General features: G+C 47.1%; 1 protein-coding gene across 2 annotated transcripts in view; it reads right to left on the bottom strand.

Annotated features, from left to right (window-relative positions):
* Positions 1–22,627, bottom strand: part of CLUH (clustered mitochondria homolog) — a 256,366-nt gene that overhangs the window by 138,042 nt on the left and 95,697 nt on the right. For both annotated transcript variants that reach the window (XM_082246213.1, XM_082246212.1), the window contains exons 8-10: positions 2,095–2,242; positions 1,927–2,019; positions 425–1,119 (exon numbers count right to left, since the gene is read on the bottom strand). In XM_082246213.1, the coding sequence (XP_082102339.1) occupies positions 425–1,119; positions 1,927–2,019; positions 2,095–2,242 (936 nt within the window). The remainder of the gene's footprint in view (positions 1–424; positions 1,120–1,926; positions 2,020–2,094; positions 2,243–22,627) is intronic.

Here is a 22,627-nt window from a genome sequence, read left to right as displayed (position 1 = left end):
TTTTCTGCCTAGTGTCCTACTCCTGTAGGGGCATCATAACCCAAATGTCAAGATAAGGAGCTGTGTCCATCAATGAATGAAATAGAAATGAACATTTTCCAATCTGACAGATCCCTTAAAATAAGCAAGTTTCCCAAGTTGAACAGGATAATTCATTCATACAGATAAGATGGTAACAAGGCACACAAATCAGGCAACAATACGGTCTTCTAAATGACGAAAGTCACACTAGTTTTGCAAAGTATCATTTAGTAACTGCTAAAGGAAACGCAGTTTACAAATGAGGTAAGACTTTCCACTGCTAACCCCAGATTGGACAGAAATAATATGATCCTGCAGCCATAATGCATTTATGGCTTAACATTTTAATCTCATTTCCAACAAATAAAACATATCCACATGCAGAGAAGCAGGAGAAATTTACCTGTGTTCCACAAAAGCGTCCACCAACTCCTGCCGTAGACAGCAAAGTTTGTGCCTGTGTTCTTTGGGGAAGCCCATTTTCTTACATTCTTCTGGCATATCCTCACCTTCTACAGGCAAGAAATTAAGGTCTGGGGGGAAAGTCCGTAAAAGATCCAAAATGTAATGCCGTCCATCATTACCAATGATACCTTTACACTCTACTGAGGAGCACAGCTCCACTTCCTCATCTTTGTCGTTTAGGACTTTGTGTTTTAAAATCTTGAGTGGCCTGCTTGTTTTCTCCAGCAGTTCTAGGTACTTTGGGTGTGATACAACAGTTTTGCCAAAGTCAATCGACCCGTAAATGACGCTCTGCTCTTGCTCCCGCTCCAATATCCCTGGAATAATGGATTGTGCAGTAACCCTGTAACCTCTATAGTCTACCACTACCGTTCCCAAAGTGTACAGTCCTTCCACATCTACTGCATTGTATGTCCGCACTCCATTAAGATCATTTGTAGGAGATACATAAGCAGCACTGTCTCCACCAAAATCTTTGTAGTGATCCCGGACATCGAAACCCAAACTGAAGAAAATGTTATTCCAGATGAACATCTGCATCTTTGTCTCTTCACTGGGGTTGATGGCCATGACATTACCATCAATAACTGCCATGGCACCTCTGGTAGCTGCTGCTGTAAAATCACTGTGGACCTGATATCAAGTACAAAATAAGTTAGATGCAAAATCAAATATGTCTCATAACAATGCAGTTTTAGCTGGATTTTATGACAGACCACACAATACCTCTTTACCCACCTCTGGAACCTGTGTCAAAAGAAAAATACATGGTACAGAGAAAGGTGATGAAAAAAAAAAAAGTTGGTAAAAAGCAAAATATTTTTTAGGAAAAGAGCCACTAAGATTAAAAAATCTACTTTTACACACTTTTTGTTAATAGGGGAGCATTGCAGTATCATAAATCCATAAGTCCATTACCATCCCTTCAATAAATGTATGATTGTTTTGTATGTACGTTCTTTATTATGGTGAAGAGCAGCAAAAAAATGTTTTTTGATCAGGTATATATGTAGTCATGTATATCATGTAGTCCTTTACCCACTCAGAAGGTGGAACTGCTTTTTTAAAGCAGGACTAAAGTAATATGTGCTTGCTTGCAGTCTCTGGCATGTAAACAGGGCTGTGCATTCACAGCTCAGCTTACATCATACTGTGTGCCAGAATATTGCTGGCCAATGGAGATGCTTGAAGACCAGCATCCAGGAAGATGCTGGCTTTGGCGAGGAACCTGGACCGCTAGAGAGGAGGTAAGTATGATGGCTTTAATTTCACTTTAAAGTTTTCCTCTTTCTTCTTATTGGCTGTTGGAAAAAGCCAGAAAAGACATTCAAAAATGATTTTGTTAAATAGTCATTTCACATACAAAAAGTGTCAACCATAGTACTTCAGGAGGCTATGTGAATGAAGAGAGGCACACCTCAAACATACAGTAGATATTACCTTGAATATAGCTCTCTCTCGCAAAAGCCTTTCTGGTAAATTCTTCCGAGGCAATTCTCTTGTTGTCTGCAGTTCTTCATTCCAATCTCTGGTCTGAATAAATATGACATAAATATGACAAGAGTATGATACTGTGGCTAAAACATAAAAATGTTCAAGGAAACTCACCTGTCCAGGTATGTGTTCCTCATACCCCAGGCGGGATGTATAGGCATCTTCTGCTCTAACGCAGTCCATGGCATGTTCCACTTGGGGAGCAGTCCAGCTGTATACCTGGAATGGGGTAGCAATGCGCTCAAAGGGGTGTCTCTGAACTCTGTATGGAAGGAGACAAAATTACATTATAAAAGAGTAATTAAACAAACTATCTGCTAAAAACTTTACGCAAAGTACAAAAAACAAGCAAAAAAAAAAAAAAAAGCTTCCATAATCTTTTTACCAGTATGAGAAGGATGACAGCTCCAGAGTCTGACTTTAAGGACAAGTGACTATATTGTAGATCAGCCTTTTTCAACCAGGGTGCCTTAAGTTTTCTTTAAGAGTGCCTTGGCAAAATGCCTAAAAATTGATCAAAAATTGTATACAAGCCAGCCGGTGGATCAAGCCGGCCTTTCAGTTCCACAAAGACCCTGGGTTTTCATTATGCACCATTACAACTTTATAAACACTGCCATCCTAACCACCAATGACTTCATCAGTTAACCACTTACCCACTGGGCACTTAACCCCCTTCCTAACCAGACCAATTTTCAGATTTCAGTGCTCTCATATTTTGAATGACAATTAGTCATGCAACATTGTACCCATACGACATTTTCGTCCCTTTTTTCACACAAACATAGCTTTCTTTTGGTGGTATTTAATCATCATTGGGTTTTTTATTTTTTGTGCTATAAATGTAAAAAGAGCAAAAAAAATTTGTAAAAAAATGCATTTTTCTTAGTTTCGGTTTTAAAATTTTGCAAATTTAGTAATTTTTCTTTATAAATGTTGGCCAAAATTTATACTGCTACATATCTTTGGTAAAAATAACCCAAATAAATATTATTTGATCTTTGTGAAGGTTATAGAGTCTTCAAGCCATGGTGCCAATCACTGAAAATTGATCACACCTGATGTACTAACGGCCTATCTCATTTCTTAAGACCCTAATAAGCCAGTAAAGTACAAATACCCGCCAAATGACCCCTTTTTGGAAAGTAGACATTCCAGGGTATTTAGTAAGAGGCATGGTGAATTTTTTGAAGCCGTAATATTTTTCCACAATTCTTTGCAAAATGAAGATTTTTGCTTAATTTGTTTTTTCACAAAATGGTCATATTAACAAGTTATTTCTCACACACTGTATAGGGATACTTGCAACTACACCCCAAAATACATTCTGCTACTCCTCCTGAGTATGGCGATACCACATGGGTGGTACTTTTCCACAGCCTGACCACATACAGAGACCCAACATCCAAGTAGCATCTCCAGGTGTTCTAGGAGCAAAAATTATACATATAATTTCCTGACAAGCTATCACACTTTTGAAGGCCCTGGAGCACCAAGACAATGGAAACGTCCACAGAATGACCCCATTTTGGAAAGCACACAGCCCAACACATAATCTAGGAGGCATAATGCATCTTTTGAACATGTCATTTTTTTCCACAAGTTTTTGGAAAATGTGGAAAGAAAATGAAAACGCATTTTTTTTTTTTTTTTTACACAAAGTTGTCCATTTAGAATATATTTCTAACACATAGCATATACATAGGAAAAATGACCCCCCTTCAAATACATTCTGCTACTCCTCCTGAGTATGGCGATAACACATGTGTGACACCTTTACACAGCCTGACCACATACAGAGGCCCAAATGCAGGGAGCACCGTCATGTCCTGACTTCCCATTACAATTTTGTGAGGCACTGTAGGGCACTGATAAGCAGTGATGTGGCACGGACGACCACTGACGTGGCATGGATGTGGCACGGACGACCACTGACGTGGCATGGATGTGGCACGGACGACCACTGACGTGGCATGGATGTGGCACGGACGACCACTGACTACAACTGACGTGGCACAGATGAGCACTGATGTGGCACAGATGAGCACTGATGTGGCACAGATGAGCACTGACGTGGCACAGATGTGGCACGGATGACCTCCGACATGGCATGGATGTGGCACGGATGACCTCCGACATGGCATGGATGTGGCACGGACGACCACTGACGTGGCACAGATGAGCACTGACGTGGCACAGATGTGGTATGGATGACCACTGACGTGGCACGGATGGCCACTGATGTGGCACGGATGACCATTGACGTGGCATTGATGTGGCACGGATGACCTCGGGACGTGGCACGGATGAGGCACGGATGACCACTGACGTGGCGTGGATGAGGCACGGATGACCATTGACATGGCATGGATGTGGCACGAATGAGCACTGACGTGGCATGGATGTGGCACGAATGAGCACTGACGTGGCATGGATGTGGCACGAATGAGCACTGACGTGGCATGGATGTGGCACGAATGAGCACGGATGTGGCACAAATGAGCACTGACGTGGCATGGGTGGGCACAGTTGTGGCACAGATGAGACACGCAGATGAGACGCAGAGGAGGCGGCAGAGGAGGAGTGCAGCTACGGTTTCTCCCTGCGCACACTGTACCGATCGTTGTGTACAGTGTGTGAGGAGAGAAGAGAAATGAACAGGACGTGCGCCGGTTTGTTGACAAGTGATCGCTGGAAGGAGCGATCATGTGGTAAAGGGCCGCTGTCATTGGCCCTTTACCACGATCTGTGATGGGCCGGGTCCGGCATGGAAACTTGTGTGCGTGCCGCAAAAGGCGCGTGGGAAGCGTGATTCTGGTAGGACGTCATTGTTCGCCCTCCTAGAATGTAGTGGTTAATAAGGAGGATATCTGTTGCCTCCAAAGCATCCTTGTTTGACCCTCCTTTGCCCCTCTCCCTCAGCACTGGGGTGACTTTAGCTGACCAATTGAAAAAAACTGAGGAAGAGAAACATTGGAATACTAGTCAGTACCAGTGTACAAAAGTGTATTTGCTTTCAAACAATAAATCACCTCTAACACTGGGTGTTCTACGAGTGGGTGTTGCTGCATTGTGTAAAGCTATTAGAATAATTTTTTACATTTTAGAATAGGGTGCCTCAAGACTGTCCATAATTTTTAAGGGTGCCTTGAAATGGTCTATAAAATTTTAAAGGGTGCCTTGACTGAAAAAAAGGTTGAGAAACACTGTTGTACATGCCATATTTTTATCTTCACATAGGTTTGACCTAGGACCGATAATCCTACGTTGCCGCAACAGCGCCAGAACCGGAGCCAAACCCTTTGTGAAGACCCGGGGAGCAGAGGCGAGACCAAAGGGTAATGCCACAAACTAATAGTCCTCTCCCACTGCAAAGCGCAGAAAACTTTGGTGTCCTGCGTAAATGGGAATGTGAAGGTAGGCATCGTTGTTGTCTATGGAGGCCAGAAAGTCCCCCTGATGCAGGGAGGCCACCACCGTGCGAATGGATTTCATCTTGAATTTTTGCACCTGTACGAAAAAATTTAGCGCCTTTAAGTCCAGGATTGGACGTACCTTGCCCTCCTTCCTGGGCACTGTGAACAGATTTGGAGTAAAATCCCGGAAAAAGTTCCCCACACGAAACTGGAACTATTACTCCCTGTTGTGCCAAGTCCTGTACTGCCTCCAACAGAGCCGCTAAGCGATCCGGGTACAGCCTCACATTGGAAGGGAAGAACCTTACCCGTGGAACTGATCGAAACTCTATCTTGTACCCCAACCATATGACCTTGTGAACCCATTTGTCTTGAATCCCGGAGAGCCACGGACCTGGGAACCGGCAAAGACGTCCCCCCACCCCTAACATGGGTGGGGGCGCACCTTCAGGCCGAAGTGGCCTTGTCCTCAGGTCTGGAAGAACTTGATATCCGTTTTCCAGGCCAGGGTCGCTTGGAACCCCCCGAGGGGGCCTTGAAGGGCTTCGCCTTGTCGACTGATCCAGAGGAACAAAAAAAACTTGTGTGCTGAAAAGGAGGGTCTCCGTCTGCGACAAGGGTCTTTACCCTTGGTAGCCTGGTGGAGAAAGGTGCTCTTGCCCACAGTGAGACCTTTGATAATATCATCCAAGGTAGCACCAAACAGGCGATCCCCCTGAAAAGGGAGATCAGTCAAGGCTTTCTTTGAAGCCTGATCCGCCGAAATAGACAAACGCCCCAGCATTGGAGCAGTATCCAGTGCGGCGTTACAAACAAATTGCAGCCCCTGCACCATCTGGTCCAACAGTTCTGACACAGCAGGGGGAAGGGGTCTACCCTTCAGGTCACGGCGTAGTAACTTAGCCCATTCCGTTAAAGTTTGCAAAACCAGGGCAATGGTAAACAATGGTCTTAAGGCAGACCCTGCTAGGGAGAACATAGTGCGGGGAACACGGGCTCCACCCTACGATCAACCAGATCCCTAAAGGACGGGGAATTCTCCACCGGGATCACAGTAGCTTTATTCAGTCTGGAGACCGGTGGATCCACCGTAGGCGGCACCGTCCACCTTTTAATGAGGGACTCTTCAAAAGGGTAGCGCCTAGCAATCCTCTTAGGCATCCCAGGGGAGCGTTTCGGACGGTCCCATTCTTTCTTAATGATATCGCCAAAGCATGCGGGAAAAGGAAAAACCTTTGTCACCCTGGAGGGTTTGCGAGTGCCAAAAGCAACCTGCGTATCAGTCGCAGCTGCGTCCTCCATCTTTAGGGTATCACGGACAGACACAATCAGTGCGTCCACCAGCGCCTTGTCTTGCGTGACAGCGGAGGCAGAAAGGTCATCCTCACTATCCGAGGAGACGGGGCGCAAGGCAGTAGACCCGGAAGGGAGACCTGAGTCAGCAGTGACTGATTTAGATTCTGAGGCTTCAGACGAGGCAGGGGTAGGTGGAGGGCGTTTTTTAGCACCTCGCCCCTGACAGGCCACCTCCACCCGGGACACAAACGACTCCAGGACCACCGAAAGTGCATCTATAGTCAGTTGGGAACCGGAGGGCCCTGCGGCCACCTCGAGGGGATCAGGTGGGGACACATGTTCAGCAGGGTCCATGGTACACCAGAGGAACCCTTTAGCAAAATTTTAAAAAACAGAAATATTTTTTTTTAAATGTCCCCCAGCGCTACAGCGCCCCCAAGTGGTCAGGCAGCGTGCCTAGAGACCCCCAGCAGAGAGAGAGAGAGAGAGAGAGAGAGAGAGAGAGAGAACCCCCAAGGCTCACCAGCCCACAGCAAGATGCACCAGAAGGCCCAGAGTGTCTTCAGCAGCACGTGTCAGCAGCGATCGTCCTCTCTCAAAGGAATGCCTGCAGAGCGGTGTGACCAGGTCTAAGGAGGGGCTCCACCCCCACCCCCTTATACGCCTCCAGGAACTCCCACACAGTGGCTCTAGCACTGAAGAAAAACGAGCTGGGTGTACCAAGATGGCCGCCGCCATGCAAAGCACATGGAGGCTACAAGAAAATGGTGGCCCGTGGCGGGGAGGTAGCAAACAGGTGGGGGTGCGGAATGGGACACGGGAATAATAAAACTAGCTAAAAAAAAGGAATTTTCTAAAAAAGCTTGCCAGGACCAGAGATCCCAGCAAGGAACTTCGGTCCTTACTCCTGACTAGGCAGAGAAAAACTGACATCCTATAGCAGGAAGAGAGAGGGTATACCCCTGGGACTGCCCATAGGTGTAGCCAGAATTTTTTTTTTCTGCCTAGTGTCCTACTTCTGTAGGGGGCAGCAATACCCTACTGATATCAAGATATGAGTCCTGCATCTGTCAATGAGCGACAGAGAAATATATATTTTATAATAATTGTACTATATTCAACTTTTAATTAGTATCATGAATTTAAATGAAAATTAATTTATTGTCGTCCATTATTTGCACCTTTTGAAGCGGTGTTAAAAATCCTGCTTGCTGCATTTTTGGTGCATATTTGGTCAGTTAGAAAACCACACCAAAAATGCACCTTCCCATTAAAATGCATTGAAAACGCAGCAAGAACGCACCCGTGTTGCATTCTTGATGAATTTTTTTTTTTTTTTTTTTTTAGAAAAACACACCATAAGCACGGTAAAAATCACAGCAAAAATCGAGGGTGTTTTCGGCAGCCAATGAAGTTCATTGACAGACGCAGCTCCATAAATTCTTGACCATTGGGTTATGCTGACCCCTACAGGAGTAGGACCCTAGGCAGAAAAAAACTTTACGCCTATGGAGCAGTCCCTACAGGCATAAACACACACACTCTGCTATAGCCCTCAGCTGTGTTGCAGTGTTTAGAAGAAAAAAAAACCCATCCCACTCATAAAAAGGGTGGTCAGTGCTGCGTCTGTCAATGAACTTCAGAGAAAAGGATTTTACGTTAAGTCAAAAATCCATCAATCGTTCGACAGACGCAGCTCCATATCTTCTTGACCATTGGGGACGTCCCAAAGCAGTATTTGCATGAGGGGTGGGAAAAACAAAGCAAAGAAAGAACATAATTCCCGAAAGGCTAAACCCTTAGCCAACCAGGTAATATGAAGCTCAACCAGGAACAACCGGAGCTCACCTAAAAACAACATACACCCTCAAAGAGAATCTTTTCTCATTTAACCGCTTGCCGACCGCCGCACGACGATTTACGTCGGCAGTCAGCCCCTCACAGGCAAAGCGACGTAGGGCTACGTCACTAGCCTGTGAGGCTCTAGGGAGCGGGCGCGCTCCCGCTCGGTCACAGACCCCCCCCCCCCGCGTGCGTGTGTGCCCGGCGGACCCGATGTCCGCCGGGCACTCGCGATCTTCCGTTACACCAGAAGGCAGGCGGCTAATGTAAACAAAGCCGCCTGTCATTCTTCCCTGTGTAAGAATGGAGATCACACGGTTCTACTATATAGGACCGTTGATCTCTGTTCTTACACTAGTAGCCACAGCCAATCAAAGTTAGAAACACGCCCCTAGGGACACACTTAACCCCTCCCTCTCCAATAAAGTTAACTCCTTCACTGCCAGTGTCATTTTTACAGTAATAGTGCATATGTATAGCACTGATTACTGTAGTAATGTCACTGGTAACCCCAAAAAAGTGTCAAAAATGTCAGTCAAGGGTCCGATCTGTCCGCCACAATGTCGCAGTCCCGCAAAAAAAAAAAAATAAATAAAAATTGCAGATCGCCGCCATTAAGCGTTAAAAAAAAAAACAACAAAAATAAAAATCTTTCCCTTTGTTAGTAAACGCAATGACTTTTGCGCAAACCAATCAAAATACGCTTTTTGCAATTTTTTTTACCAAACATATGGTAAAAAAAAATTGGCCTAAAATGTTAAAAAATTGATTTTTACATTTTTTTTTTTTTTGGAATTTCATATAAAAATGTGAAAAATAATCGGATTTTTGTAAGATCTTACCGTAAAATCCTTTTCTCTTAAGCTCATTGACAGACGTAGTCTTCTTGATTCACAAGAACTGGGTTATGTTGTCTCCGCAGGAGCAGGACTAGGCAGAAAGAAAAAACGTTCTGGCTCCACCTTAGGGGCAGTCCCTGAGGGTATATCCTCCCTCTCTCTGCTACAAGGCATCAGTTCTGTCACAAAGCAGCAACAGAGAATTTAACCCAACCCAACTCAATGATAGAGGGGCGGGTACTAAGTCTGTCAATGAGCTTAAGAGAAAAGGATTTTACGGTAAGATCTTACAAAAATCCGATTTTCTCTGTCGCTCATTGACAGACGTAGTCTTCTTGATTCACAAGAACTGGGACATCCAGAAGCAGTGCCACAAATGAGGGGTGGGATTGACCGAAATCAAAATCCAATCTAGAAGGCCCAACCGGTGCCAAACTAGAAGTTTTAAAGGCTCATTATAAACAAAGAATGAGACTCAAATGAAAATTTCCAACGGAAAAAAACCCTCGGAGTAGACCACTGGTCTCCTCAAATGGCGGCCTGCAAAACCTTGCGGCCAAACGAGGCATCAGACGATGCCATTACATCAACTTTATAATGTTTTGTAAAGGTATGCACCGACGACCAGGTAGCCGCCTTGCACACCTGGACCACTGACGCCTGATGGCGAAAGGCCCATGATGCACTAAGTGCCCGAGTGGAGTGCGCCTTAACAGGGAACGGGGGCTCCCGACCCTTAATAGAATAAGCCTGTACCACCGTCTGTCTGATCCATTTGGAAATAGTCGCGGCAGATGCAGGCAACCCCTTTTTGGGTCCATCCGGGATCACAAAAAGTGAATCCGTCTTGCGAAACGAGTCTGTCGTTTTCAAGTATACCCTGATCGCCCGGACCACATCCAAGGAGTGCAAAGCAAACTCCCGAGGATGACTGGGCTTAGGACACAGGGAAGGTAATACAATTTCTTCATTCAGATGAAATTCTGAAACCACTTTTGGTAGGAAGGATGGATTCGGACGAAGAACCACCTTATCTCTATGAACCACCAGATATGGGGAACGACAAGATAAAGCGGCCAGTTCTGACACCCTGCGTGCAGAAGTGATAGCCACCAAGAAGGCCACCTTCTGGGACAACGTAGGTAGAGGAATCTCCCTAATATCTTCAAAGGGAGGTTTCTGAAGAACCGACAATACTAAATTAAGATCCCAGGGTGGTAACGGCGCGTGCACTGGCGGAGCCAGATGTCGCACCCCCTGGATGAAATTCCGCACCAAGGAATGAGTAGCCAAAGGCTTCTGAAAGAAGATAGCTAATGCGGAGACCTGACCCTTGATAGTGCTCAAGGCCAGTTTCTGCTCAACCCCTTGTTGCAGAAAAGCTAATATTCGGCTAACCGAATAAGACCGTGGACGGAACCCCAGAGGTTCACACCATGCAATGTAGGACTTCCATGTACGATGATAAATCTTTCTGGAAGTCGCTTTCCTTGCTTTAACTAGAGTAGGAATAACTGAAGCTGACAATCCCTTGTCCTTCAGCACCTGGGTCTCAATAGCCAGGCCGTTAAAGCCAGCGATCGTAAAGCAGGATGGAAGATCCGTCCCTGAGACAGTAGGTCCTCCCTGAGAGGAAGTCTCCATGGGATGTCCGCCACCAGTCTGACCACGTCGGCGTACCAAGCTCGGCGAGGCCAGTCCGGAGCTACCAGGATTACTGGAATTCCTTCCTCCTCTATCCTGCGAAGAAGTCTTGGCAGTAACCCGAGAGGAGGGAAGGCATACATTAGCTGGTATTGCCCCCACGGGGCGATCAGTGCGTCTGCTAGAGGATCGCGGGAGCGAGCCACGAATCTCTGTACTTTCCTGTTGAATCGTGATGCCAACAGATCCACATCCGGGGTGCCCCACCGTAGGCACAACTGGTGGAAAATTTCTGGATGGAGGGACCATTCCCCCTGATCCAGAGTCTGACGGCTGAGATAATCTGCCTGCCAATTCTCCACCCCCGGAATGAACACCGCAGAGATAGCTGGAACAAATCGTTCCGCCCAGCGAAGAATGCAAGCCACTTCTTTGGCCGCTCGGGCACTCTTGGTGCCCCCCTGGTGATTGACATAAGCCACGGCCGTGGCGTTGTCCGACTGGATCCGAACCGGGCTGCCCTGGAGCTGCTCGGTCCAGTGAATCAGACAAAGTCTGATCGCTCTCAATTCCAATACATTTATCGGCAACCTGGATTCTTCCAGGGACCAAAGTCCCTGGACAGATAACTGACCGAGAATTCCTCCCCATCCGAATAGACTGGCATCCGTGGTCACTATCGTCCAATATATTGGCAGAAATGACTTTCCCTGGCTGAGCATCGGAGACCGAAGCCACCAGACCAGAGACTCTCTGGTCTGTTTGCTCAATCGGATCCGATTGTCCAGGGATTCCGGATTCCGATTCCATCTGAGAAGAATCTCTTGCTGAAGAATTCGGGTATGGGACTGGGCAAATGGGACTGCTTCGAAGGAAGCCACCATCAATCCCAGAACCCTCATGCAAGTTCGAAGAGAAGACCAGCTGTTGGATAGTAACAACTGGACTGCTGATTGAATCTTCCGGAGTTTCCCTACCGGAAGGAAAACTCTTGACCTGACTGTGTCTAGAATTAGACCCAGATATTCGAGCCTCTGGGTGGGAACCAGAAATGACTTTTGCTGGTTCACCAGCCACCCGAATTCCTGTAAAGAAATTATAGTAATTTCTATGTTTTGTAGCAGGGTCTGAGGAGACTCTGCATGTGAAGATAGGCGTCCTTGATGTCTATGGACGCTAGGACATCCCCTGGATGCAGGAAGGCTGCTACTGTGCGAATGGATTCCATCTTGAATTTCCTTATGTTGAGAAAGGAATTGAGTGCCCTTAAGTCCAGAATTGGACGCACTTTGCCCTCTTTCCTGGGTCTTGTAAATAGGTTTGAATAAAACCCTTGAAAACGTTCTGTCCAAGGAACGTGGACTACCACTCCTTGTTGTAGTAAATCCGTGACTGCTCTTCGCAGATCTTCTAAACGATCCGGGGATAGTCGGATATCGGAAGGGAAGAATCGCGCCGGTGGGAGAGATCGAAACTCGATCTTGTACCCTGATCTTATGACTTCGCAAACCCACTTGTCCGGGATTCTGGAAAGCCATGGATCCGGGAACCGGCGAAGACGTCCCCCCACCCCAATTATGGGTGGGGGCGCACCTTCAGGCTTTGGACGATTTATCTTCAGGTCTGGAGGGGGCGGGCTTTTGCTTGCCCGACCAACGTCCCCTGAAGCCTCCTGAAGGAGCTTTGGAGGACTTAATTTTTTCACCCGCGGGACGAAAAAACTTTGTGAGCAGAGAAAGAAGGCCCTCGTCTTTGACGAGTTCCTTTACCCTTAACATTTTGCGGTAAAAAAGGTGCTCTTTCCACCCGTGAGATCCTTAATGATCTCATCTAAGTTGGCTCCAAATAGACGCTCTCCTAAAAAGGGGATATTAGCTAATGCTTTTTTGGAACCTTGGTCGGCTAACCAACCTTTTAGCCACAGTGTACGCCTGAGAACCACTGCTGAAACTGATGCTCGCGCCAATAATGGAGTGGCGTCTAACGCCACATCACACACAAACTGTAACCCCTGTATCATTTGTTCCAACAAATCTGATACCGCCTGAGGGACCTCATCTAAGTCCCGGCGTAACCACTTGGTCCATTCAGTTACGGTCTGCGAAACCAGACCAATAGCAATTATAGGTCTGAAAGCTGATCCAATCAAGGAAAACATGGTGCGAGACATAGCTTCTATCTTGCGATCCACTGGATCTTTAAAAGACGGGGCGTCTTCTAAAGGAATAACCGTGGCTTTATTCAATCTAGCAATTGGTGAATCCACCACAGGTGGTTCTGTCCATTTCTTAATGAGGGTTTCCTCAAACGGATAACGCCTGTTAATGCGTTTAGAAATAGCAGAGGTGCGTTTTGGCAGACTCCATTCTTCTTTGATTGGATTGCCAAAACATTTGGGCAATGGAAAAACCTTCGCCACTTTCATGCGTTTTTTAGTCCCAAAAGGGATTTCAGTTTCAGCTATTTCCGACGGAATACCCTGTAATCTTAAGGTTTCTTGAACAGATACAATGAGTGCGTTTACCAACGCTTCCTCTCGGGCTATGGCTGATGCCGAAACATCCTCCTCACTGTCTGAAGAGACAGTACCCGAGCCACCAATCCCAGATGAAGTACCTGCAACTGCAGAAATAGGCTCAGAGTCTGAATCCGAGGTTTCAGATAATAAGGGGTTAGGCGGAGGTTGCTTTCTTGCGCCCCGTCCCTGACAAGCCACTTCCACCCGGGACACAAAAGTTTCCATAATAGCTGACAATGATTCAATCATCAGTGGGGTGCTGGAGGATCCTGCAGACACCTCGAGGGGATCCAGTGGAGATACATGAGTGGCAGGGTCCATGTTAATTCAGGACACCTCTGCCAGAAAAACAAAAAACTTTTTTTTTTTTTTTTTTTAAATCAAAAAAATACCTTTTTTTTATGTGTCTCCCCCTAGCGCTATAGCACCCCTCAGAGTACCTGCTTCTCGATCCCCACAGAGAGAGAGAGGGACCCCCAAGGCTCACCACCCGATGCAGAGAAGTTTCCAACCAACTGCAGTCAGCGTCTGTCTTTTACAGACTGGAAAGAGCCGTGTTCGTTTTCCCGGGTAGAAGGACGTGGCTCCGCCCCCTGTGTACGCCTTCCGGCGTTCCCAGCTCTCCACGAGGTAGCTGGGCTCATCAAACATGGCCGCCCCCATACAGGAGACAATAGACTCCAAAAACATGGCGGCCGGTGTGACCTGAGGACATACATGCACCCGGTCTACGGCAAAATGGCGGCGGACCGCCAAAATCGTTCTTCCCAGCACATCCACCTGCATCTCTGCTAAGTGGCGATTTATCGATCTGCAGGAGGTACACTACAATTAAGGTAGGATTATACCTCCTATGTCTGCTGTAATACTACAGTCTGCTGGGTAGAGTGTTAGCTCTCAAACCAAGTCCACTTCCCACCAAACACATACTGTATTTACAAGGGGGACTTTTAGTGTCAGATATATACTGACCATGTATGGAGGGGCCCATAATTCATACTGCCTCATAACGAGGAAAAAAAGGGAACATTTACTCACCATACCAAACCGACAGGCACCCTCTCTTCACAATACCCTCTCCACCGGGGTGGGGGGTTGTGGACCACTCCGGACGCCTCGACTCTCTGGTTCCTGGCGTCCAAGCGAGACTTTTAACTCGCAAGGTCAGTCCCTCCAATGGGACTCCGTCGCGGCCGACCCAGCGCGGAGCTCTGGTCTGCACGCGCTCGTAGGCAGAAACCGGGGTGACCACTGGATCTCAACATCCAGCCCGTCGCCCGGCCCCGCATACTTACTTGAATGTGTCGCGGCCGACCAAGCGCAATGCAATGGTCTGCGCGCGCTCGTAGGCCGGCTGGGGTGACCACTAGTGTCGCCCAGTCCGGCGTATTTGCTTGAAGATCTCACAGCAAAAAAACACTGGAGAAAACTGCCTAAAAAATATTTTTTCTAAAAGAAAAAATCTTGCCAGGACCCAAAAGATCCCAGCAAGGAACTTAGGTCCTTACTCCTGACTAGACAGAAAAAAACTGATGCCTTGTAGCAGAGAGAGGGAGGATATACCCTCAGGGACTGCCCCTAAGGTGGAGCCAGAACATTTTTTCTTTCTGCCTAGTCCTGCTCCTGCGGAGACAACATAACCCAGTTCTTGTGAATCAAGAAGACTACGTCTGTCAATAAGCGACAGAGAAATTGTTATTTTTGCAAAATTTACGCTCTATGGTTGCAGGTGACGCAGCCAATACTTTGAGTTCCTTTGACGAGGACAAAATCTGATTTCCTGAAAGATTCAGTAGCCGTCAGGTAAACGCTAATCGCCTGAACCACATCCAAAGAATGCAAAGCAATTTCCTTGGGATGCTTGGGCTTAGGACAGAGTGAAGGCAGCACAATGTCTTCATTCAGATGAAATTGAGAAACCACCTTAGGAAGGAACCACTGATTAGGTTGAAGTACCACTTTATCTCTGTGGACCACCAGATAAGGTGAGCGGCAGTACAGGGCCACCAATTCAGATACTCTGCAGGCAGAAGAAATAGCCAGCAAAAAGGCAATCGTCTGTGACAGTGTAAGCAGAGGAATCTCCCTAATGTTCTCAAAAGGAGGCTTTTGAAGAACAGATTATACCTAATTAAGATTCCACGGAGGTAGCGGGGATCGCCTCGGAGGAGCCCAAAAGCCAACCTCTGTTTGACACTCTTTTGAAGGACAAAATCCTAGCCACCGAAAACAGGCAAGGATGCACCTTCAGCGATTCACACCATGAGATGTACGATTTCCACGTACGATGATAGATCTTCCTGGACGTAGACTTCCAGGCCTTCAACAGTGTAGGGATCACAGAATCAGAAAGACCTCTATCCTTCAAAACCTGGCTTTCAACAGCCACTGCGTTAAAGCCAGTGACTGTAAAGCAGGATGGAAGATCGGCCCTTGAGACAGCATATCTTCCCTGAGAGGAAGTCTCCAAGGAGCATCGGCCACCAACCTTACCAGATCTGCATACCAAGACCGACGAGGCCAGTCTGGGGCCACCAGAATGACCGGAATAACTTCTGCGCCGAAGCCTTGGCAGGAGTTTCAGCGGAGGGAACGCTGATACCTACCCCAAGGAGCCACCAGTGCTTTTGTGGCGTCGACCAGAGGATCCCTTGACCTGGCTACAAACCTCTGAACATTCTTGTTGAGTCAAGAAGCAAACAGGTCGACATTGGGTATCCCCCACCGGACACACAGGAGGTGAACACCTCCGGGTGCAGGGACCACTCCCCCTGATCCAACACCTGACGACTCAGGAAATACGCCTGCCAGTTCTCCACACCTGGTATGTGCACTGCAGAAAGGGCTGGAACAAATTTGTCTGCCCATCTGAGGATCTCGGCCACCTCCTGGGCCACCAAGACTTTCTTGGTGCCCCTTCATGATTGATGTAAGCCACGGCTGTGGCATTGTCCGATTGAGTCCGGACTGGGCAACTCTAAACAAGTTGTCCAGTGACTCAGGCAAAGCTTTATCGCTCAGTTCCAGAATATTGATCGGGAGAGTCTGGACTCTTCCACTGTCCAGGACCCCTGGACGCAGAGCATCTGTGGTTATCACAGTCCAATACAGTGGAAGGAAGGACTTGCCCTGGCGTAGTGCTAACGAGTAAAGCCACCATATTAGGGCAGTCCTTGTGTTGTGTAACTCAACCGAATCATAGTGTCCAAGGACTTCGGATCTTTGCTTCATTTGACAAGAATCTCCCTTTGTAAGGGTCTTGTGTGGAACTGAGAAAATGGAACAGCCTCGAAGGTTGACACAATCAGACCCAGGGCCCGCATGCAAGTTCGCAGAGAGGACAGATTGTTGGCTAACAGCAAAGGAATAGCCCCCTGCAACTTTTGCAGCTTGTCCAGGGAAAGAAAAACCCTTGCTTAAGCGGAGTCCAGAGTCAGGCCCAGATAATCCAGTCTTAGGGATGTAATCAGGGCATATTTTTTTTAAACTTATGTTCCAACCCTTGTAGAGTCTGTACAGTAATTGTCAAGTCACCCAACAGGGCAGAACGTGAGTCTGCTCTTAATAGGAAATTGTCCAGATACCCCGGTACCGTAATCCCCTGTCGTCGCAGTAATGTCAACACCGGAGCCAACACTTTGGTGAAGACCCTGGGGGCAGCGGCGAGACCAAAGGGTAATGCCACAAATTGATAATGCTCTTCTACAGCAAAGCGAAGAAAACGCTGGTGTCCAGCATAACTAAAGATGTGTAGATATGTGTCCTTGATATCTATGGAGGCCAAAAAGTCTCCTTGGTGTAGAGACTCCACTACCGTGCGAATGAACGCCATTCGAAACTTCGGTACCCGTACAAAGCGGTTGAGAGCCTTGAGGTCAAGGATTGACTGCTGAGGAACAGCACTTATTTCCCCACCCCCTTCCTGGTACCAAGATGTACAGACGTGGGAGCATTGCATAGGACCCGCTATCTCCACGCTGTGGTACACAGCCTAATACCCCTGTGTGGGGTTAGGCACTCTGGTGAGTGCAATCTATTTTACAACCACCCTGGGCACCCTCCTTTATTACTTGAAGAAAACTGGGATTGCCACATGAAGATAGAGCACCACCATTCATGGACTTTAATTTTATAATTTAAGCACGGAATATTGATATATTTTCACTGTGCATATTATCACTTACACTTTGTAAAGAGATTATTTATTAACCTTTTTTGCACTCATATATGTGATACGGTCCAGTTTGCACTTTATTCCCAGTGCAGTTTATTTATATCTATCACAGGTGTTACACCATTGCACTAATCACTTTATCAACTATCACTGTGTATATATATTTAATTTGTCTACATGTTTTGGCTTATAATATTATTCTTAATATATTTTAATACATCTAGAATTGGTTTATTTATATTATTTATGGATTCTACTACACCTCCCTCAAGCCACTAGAGTCACCACTTTATATGTTTTTGCACCTTATGTCACAAAGTCACTTTACTGGAATCAATTCACCAGGCAATGTCACTAAGCACTTTATAATTGTGGATATTGAACATTTTTAGGTGCAGTTTTGTTTATTTTTTAATTTCATATTTACTGTTGTGGTGCATAATTTCATCACTATTGTTCATGGTAAAATACATATTATCTATACATTTATATTACCCTCTTGGCTTACACCTACTATATTTTATCTGCTCTGCAGTTATTTTCAACCCAATCCAATTTGGCAGCGCCATTTTCCCTACCCTACCCATTTACATTTTTGATATAGCCTTTGGCTATATTTTAGGGAGGCTGCAGCCTTTCTTCCATTTCACTGATTTCCATAGCGCGGGACTTTTCTTTACACGTGCTTTGCCTTCTTTCCAGGGCACAGTAAACAGGTTTGAAAAGGACCCCTGAAAACTTTCCCAAGAAGGAACCCTCACAATCACCTCTTGCGACAGCAGATCTTGTTATCGCCTCTCTCAGATCCCTTAACCGGTCTGGAGATAGGTGTAGATTGGACGGGAAGAACCTGTCAGATGCTCGAGACCAGAATTCGTTCTTGTAATCCAATCGGATCAGTCCATGGACCCATTTGTCCTGAATCAAGGCAGTCAATAGTTCCAGAAAGCAGCAAAGACATTCTCTCTCCCCCCCCCCCCCCCCCCAGAAACGGGTGAGGGCGTCCCTTCATGCGGACAAGGATTTGTCCACAGAACCAAATTGGCCTGTTCTCGGCTTACCCGAACATGTCTTCTTGGAACCCCAGGAAGACCTGAATGGCTTAGCTCCTTTCTCTTGCGACCCGGAGGCATGAAAGGGCCGCCTATGAGCAGTAAATGAAGGTCCCTGTCTATTACGCGGTGCCTTGCCCTTGGTGGATTGGGGTTGAAGAGTACTCTACCCACCCGTAAGACCTTTGATCAGCTCATCCAGGGAGGATTCAAACCTGTCCACCATAAATGGAAGGTCAGAAAGAGCCTTTTTGGAAGCCTGGTCTGCAGACCAGCTTTTCAGCCACACCATGTGTCTAATAGCAATCCCCACCGCAGACACTCTGGCTACCAGTGGAGAAGCATCCAGCGACGCATCACATATACAGAAGAGCTTGAACCATTTGGTTCGTTAGCTCCATCAGGCCCGGTGAGAGCTGCTCCACTTCCAAGTCACCGTTTAGCAACTTTGCCCATTCTGTGATGGTCTGTGACACCAGAGTGATCACAAAGACCGGTTTTAGTATTGAGCCTGCTAACACATGCAATTGGCAGGACAGAGCATCGGCAGGACAGAGACTCAATCGGTTTATCCACGGGGTTCGTAATTACCGTGACCACAGTAGACTTGTTTAGTCTAGAAACCGGATGATCCACCTTTGGTGGCACGGTCCACCTAGTGGAAACCATGACCGCGAGGGGGTAGTGCCTTTTAAACAGCTTAGGCTCGACTAACATTTGTTTGAAGCGTCCCCAGTGCTTATCGACAGTGTTGTCAAAAAGTTCCAGACAGGGAAAAACCTTGCCCGACTTCTGGGATTTGCGGGTGCCAAAAGACACCTGCATCCCTGACTCTGTAGAATCATCCGCCATTTTTACGTTTTCCCGCACTGACACTAAAAGTACCTCCCCCAGCGCATTTTCCTGCGAGGCAGCAGATGAGGAAATGTCCTCCTCGTCCTCAGAATGTGAAGACACAGATCCACCAGGATGGTATGTGTCCGCGGCAACCACATACTAGAGTGGCAGGTGAAGGCATAGGGCGCTTTTGGGTAGTGGCATTTTTTTTTTTAAAACTAAATCCACTTTTGACACCAGGCTTTCAAAAACAGCTGTAAAAGCAGACAGGGGCTGCGACCCGGAGGGTCCCACAACCGCACTGAGGGGGTTTGGTCCTGAGACTCCATTAGCACTGAGTATAAAAAAAGCAGTGTCACTAAGAAAAGTCGCAAAAAACCCAATCTGCACTGCTGCACCAGCGGTACCACAAGTCACACAACCTGCAGCAGGGTGAGTGAGGAAAACCTACAGAGACCCCAGGAACATACCACCAAAATGGTCTGGAGGCTTAAGGAACGTTCTGTGCAGAGAAGAGAAACGATCTGACACAGGAAACAGAAAAACACCTGGGTCATGCCTAGAGCCCCTAGCTTCTCCCTTGCTGTCCTTGCACTCCTATGGGGAACTACCAAAACATGGCCGCCCATGAATTTCAATGGACAGACTTAACATTGATGTAGAGCAGAAAACTACAGCGAAAATGGCGCGCCATGCGTTCTCCAGGACCCCCAAGAGGGGTCATCAGACAGAGGCATCAGAGGGGCCCCAGGAGGGGACCCCTCCAGGACAAAACTGCCCCCCCACCGCAGCGGCCGCAATAAATCTGCCCCCCAGAGGTAGGAAACCGCTTGTGGGGGGAGGGGACAGCCGAGAGGGGGGGCCTGGTATCACCGAGAGGCCAGGGGTACTGAGGGATACCCGAGGGTCTGACTTTTCCAGGGAGGGGGCCCACGTCCACCCCGAGACAGCCAGAGAATGGGGGGACCTTTCTCACCATACCATGGCATCAGGTGGGCGCCACTCCGAACAGACTACCTCTCTACCCGGGGTGGAGGTGCTGACGGCCAGGGGGTATGCTGCGACTCAGGGCTTTCCAGGTCATGTGCGTCCCGACGAGGTGTTTCACTCGCGGGCCCGCCTCTGTCCATCTGGGCTCTGTCGTGGCACGGCCTAGTGCTTGACTATAACCTACTACTAACCTGCTCACGCTCGCTGGCCAGACTAGGAGACCTTAAGGTATCTTTGGAGTGTGGAAGGAAACCGGACTACCAGGAGAAAACCCACGCAGGCACAGGGAGAACACGCAAACTCCAGACAGGTAGTGCTGTGGTTGAGATTTGAACGGACGACCCCAGTGCGGCTAGGCAGAAGTGAGGAAATCGAGAAAGACAGCAACAAAAACCTTATAAAGCATCTATCCATTCCCCCACGCTACTAAATAATGGTCAATATTTCCATCCCCATTGGAAAGAAATCCCACTATAGTCTGTCTCTCTGAATCTCTATAAAAGAAGGTGAGAGAAATGTTTCTATTTAGTTATGTACAGGAGGTTCTCTTCAGTTTCCCTGCATCCAGCTTCTTTGGAATGGTGACAATATACCAGTGTCCTCTATGTCTCAACTAGTACTGTAAGAAATATTATCCAATGGTCAGATTCTTTTCCAAGGTACACTGATCATCTTTCTCTGCAGAGGAACTTTTCCTTTTCTTAAACAGGCTGCATGGAAAATAATTGGATTTTTGTAAGAACCTACTGTAAAATCCTTTTTTCCGAGTCCTCTGACAAGACGCAGCTCTCAATGCTTCTTCACTTATGGGTAATGCGCCATCTACAGGAGTAGAGTAGGCAGTGAAAATTTTTCAGTTTTCACTTGACACGCCTATAGGAGCTGTCCCTCACGACATTACCCCAGACACACTGTGCTCTAAAATCAGTTTTGTAGCAAGCAGTGAAAAAAGACACAACCAATCTCAAAATAGAGGAGGCGGAAGCTGCGTCTGTTAGAGGACTCAGATAAAAAGATTTTACAGTAAGTTCTTACAAAAATCCAATTTTCTCTTACGTCCTCTGACAGACGCAGCTCTCAATGCTTCTTCACTTATGGGACGTCCCAAAGCAGTGTAGGCATGAGGGGTGGGAACAACGCAATCAACTGTTAACGCCATTCCAAGGCTAAAAATGTAGCCAACAGGGCAACAAAAAGCTCAACTAACACCAACAGGATCTTTCCCCGAAAAACAAAAACTTCACCCCCGAAGAGAAACCATGGTCTCTTTGTCAAAACAGCAGCCTGCAAAACCTTGCGGCCAAAGGAAGCATTCGAGGATACCATCAAATCAATCTTGTAGAATTTTGTGAAAGTGTGTACAGACGACCAGGTCGCTGCTTTACACACCTGAGCCACAGATGCCTGGTGGCAAAAAGCCCAAGAGACACTCAGCGCTCTAGTAGAATGCGCCCTCAGAAGGGAAAGGAGGCACCTGACCCTTGAAAGAATAGGCCTGAATAGTCTGTCTGATCCACTTTGATATGGTTGCAGCAGACGCAGCCGAACCCTTACGAGGTCCCTCAGGAAGGACAAACAGAGAATTAGATGTCTGGAAGGACTCCGTGGCAGACAGGTAGACACCCTGACCTCCCTAATTACATCCAGTGAATGCAAGGCAACCTTCTGAGACAACAAAGACAGAGAAATGTCCCTGATATTCTCAAAGGGAGGTCGTTGAAGAAGGGAAAAATCCAAAGTCAGATCCCATGGAGGTAAAGGGGACCTCCTCGCCGAGCAAAATGAAGCACCCCTTGAATAAATGTGCGAATCAAGGAATTAGTCACCAAGGGACGTTGGAAGTAAATGGCTAGGGCCGACACCTGACCTTTAATCATACCCAAAGCCAAATGTTGCTCCACTCCCTTCTGCAAGAAGGCTAAGACCCTCGCCACCGAGAAGGAGCGAGGATGCAACTTTTGCGACTCACACCAGGCAAAATTCATCATCCAAGTACGATGATAAATCTTCCTGGAAGTCGTCTTCCTAGCTCTCAGCAA

This window comes from Pelophylax lessonae (genome assembly GCF_965119305.1).
Source record: "Pelophylax lessonae genome assembly, chromosome: 2".
In the NCBI taxonomy this organism is placed as follows: domain Eukaryota; kingdom Metazoa; phylum Chordata; class Amphibia; order Anura; family Ranidae; genus Pelophylax; species Pelophylax lessonae.
Note: the sequence above shows the minus strand (reverse complement) of the source record. Positions and strands in the feature narration are given on the sequence as shown.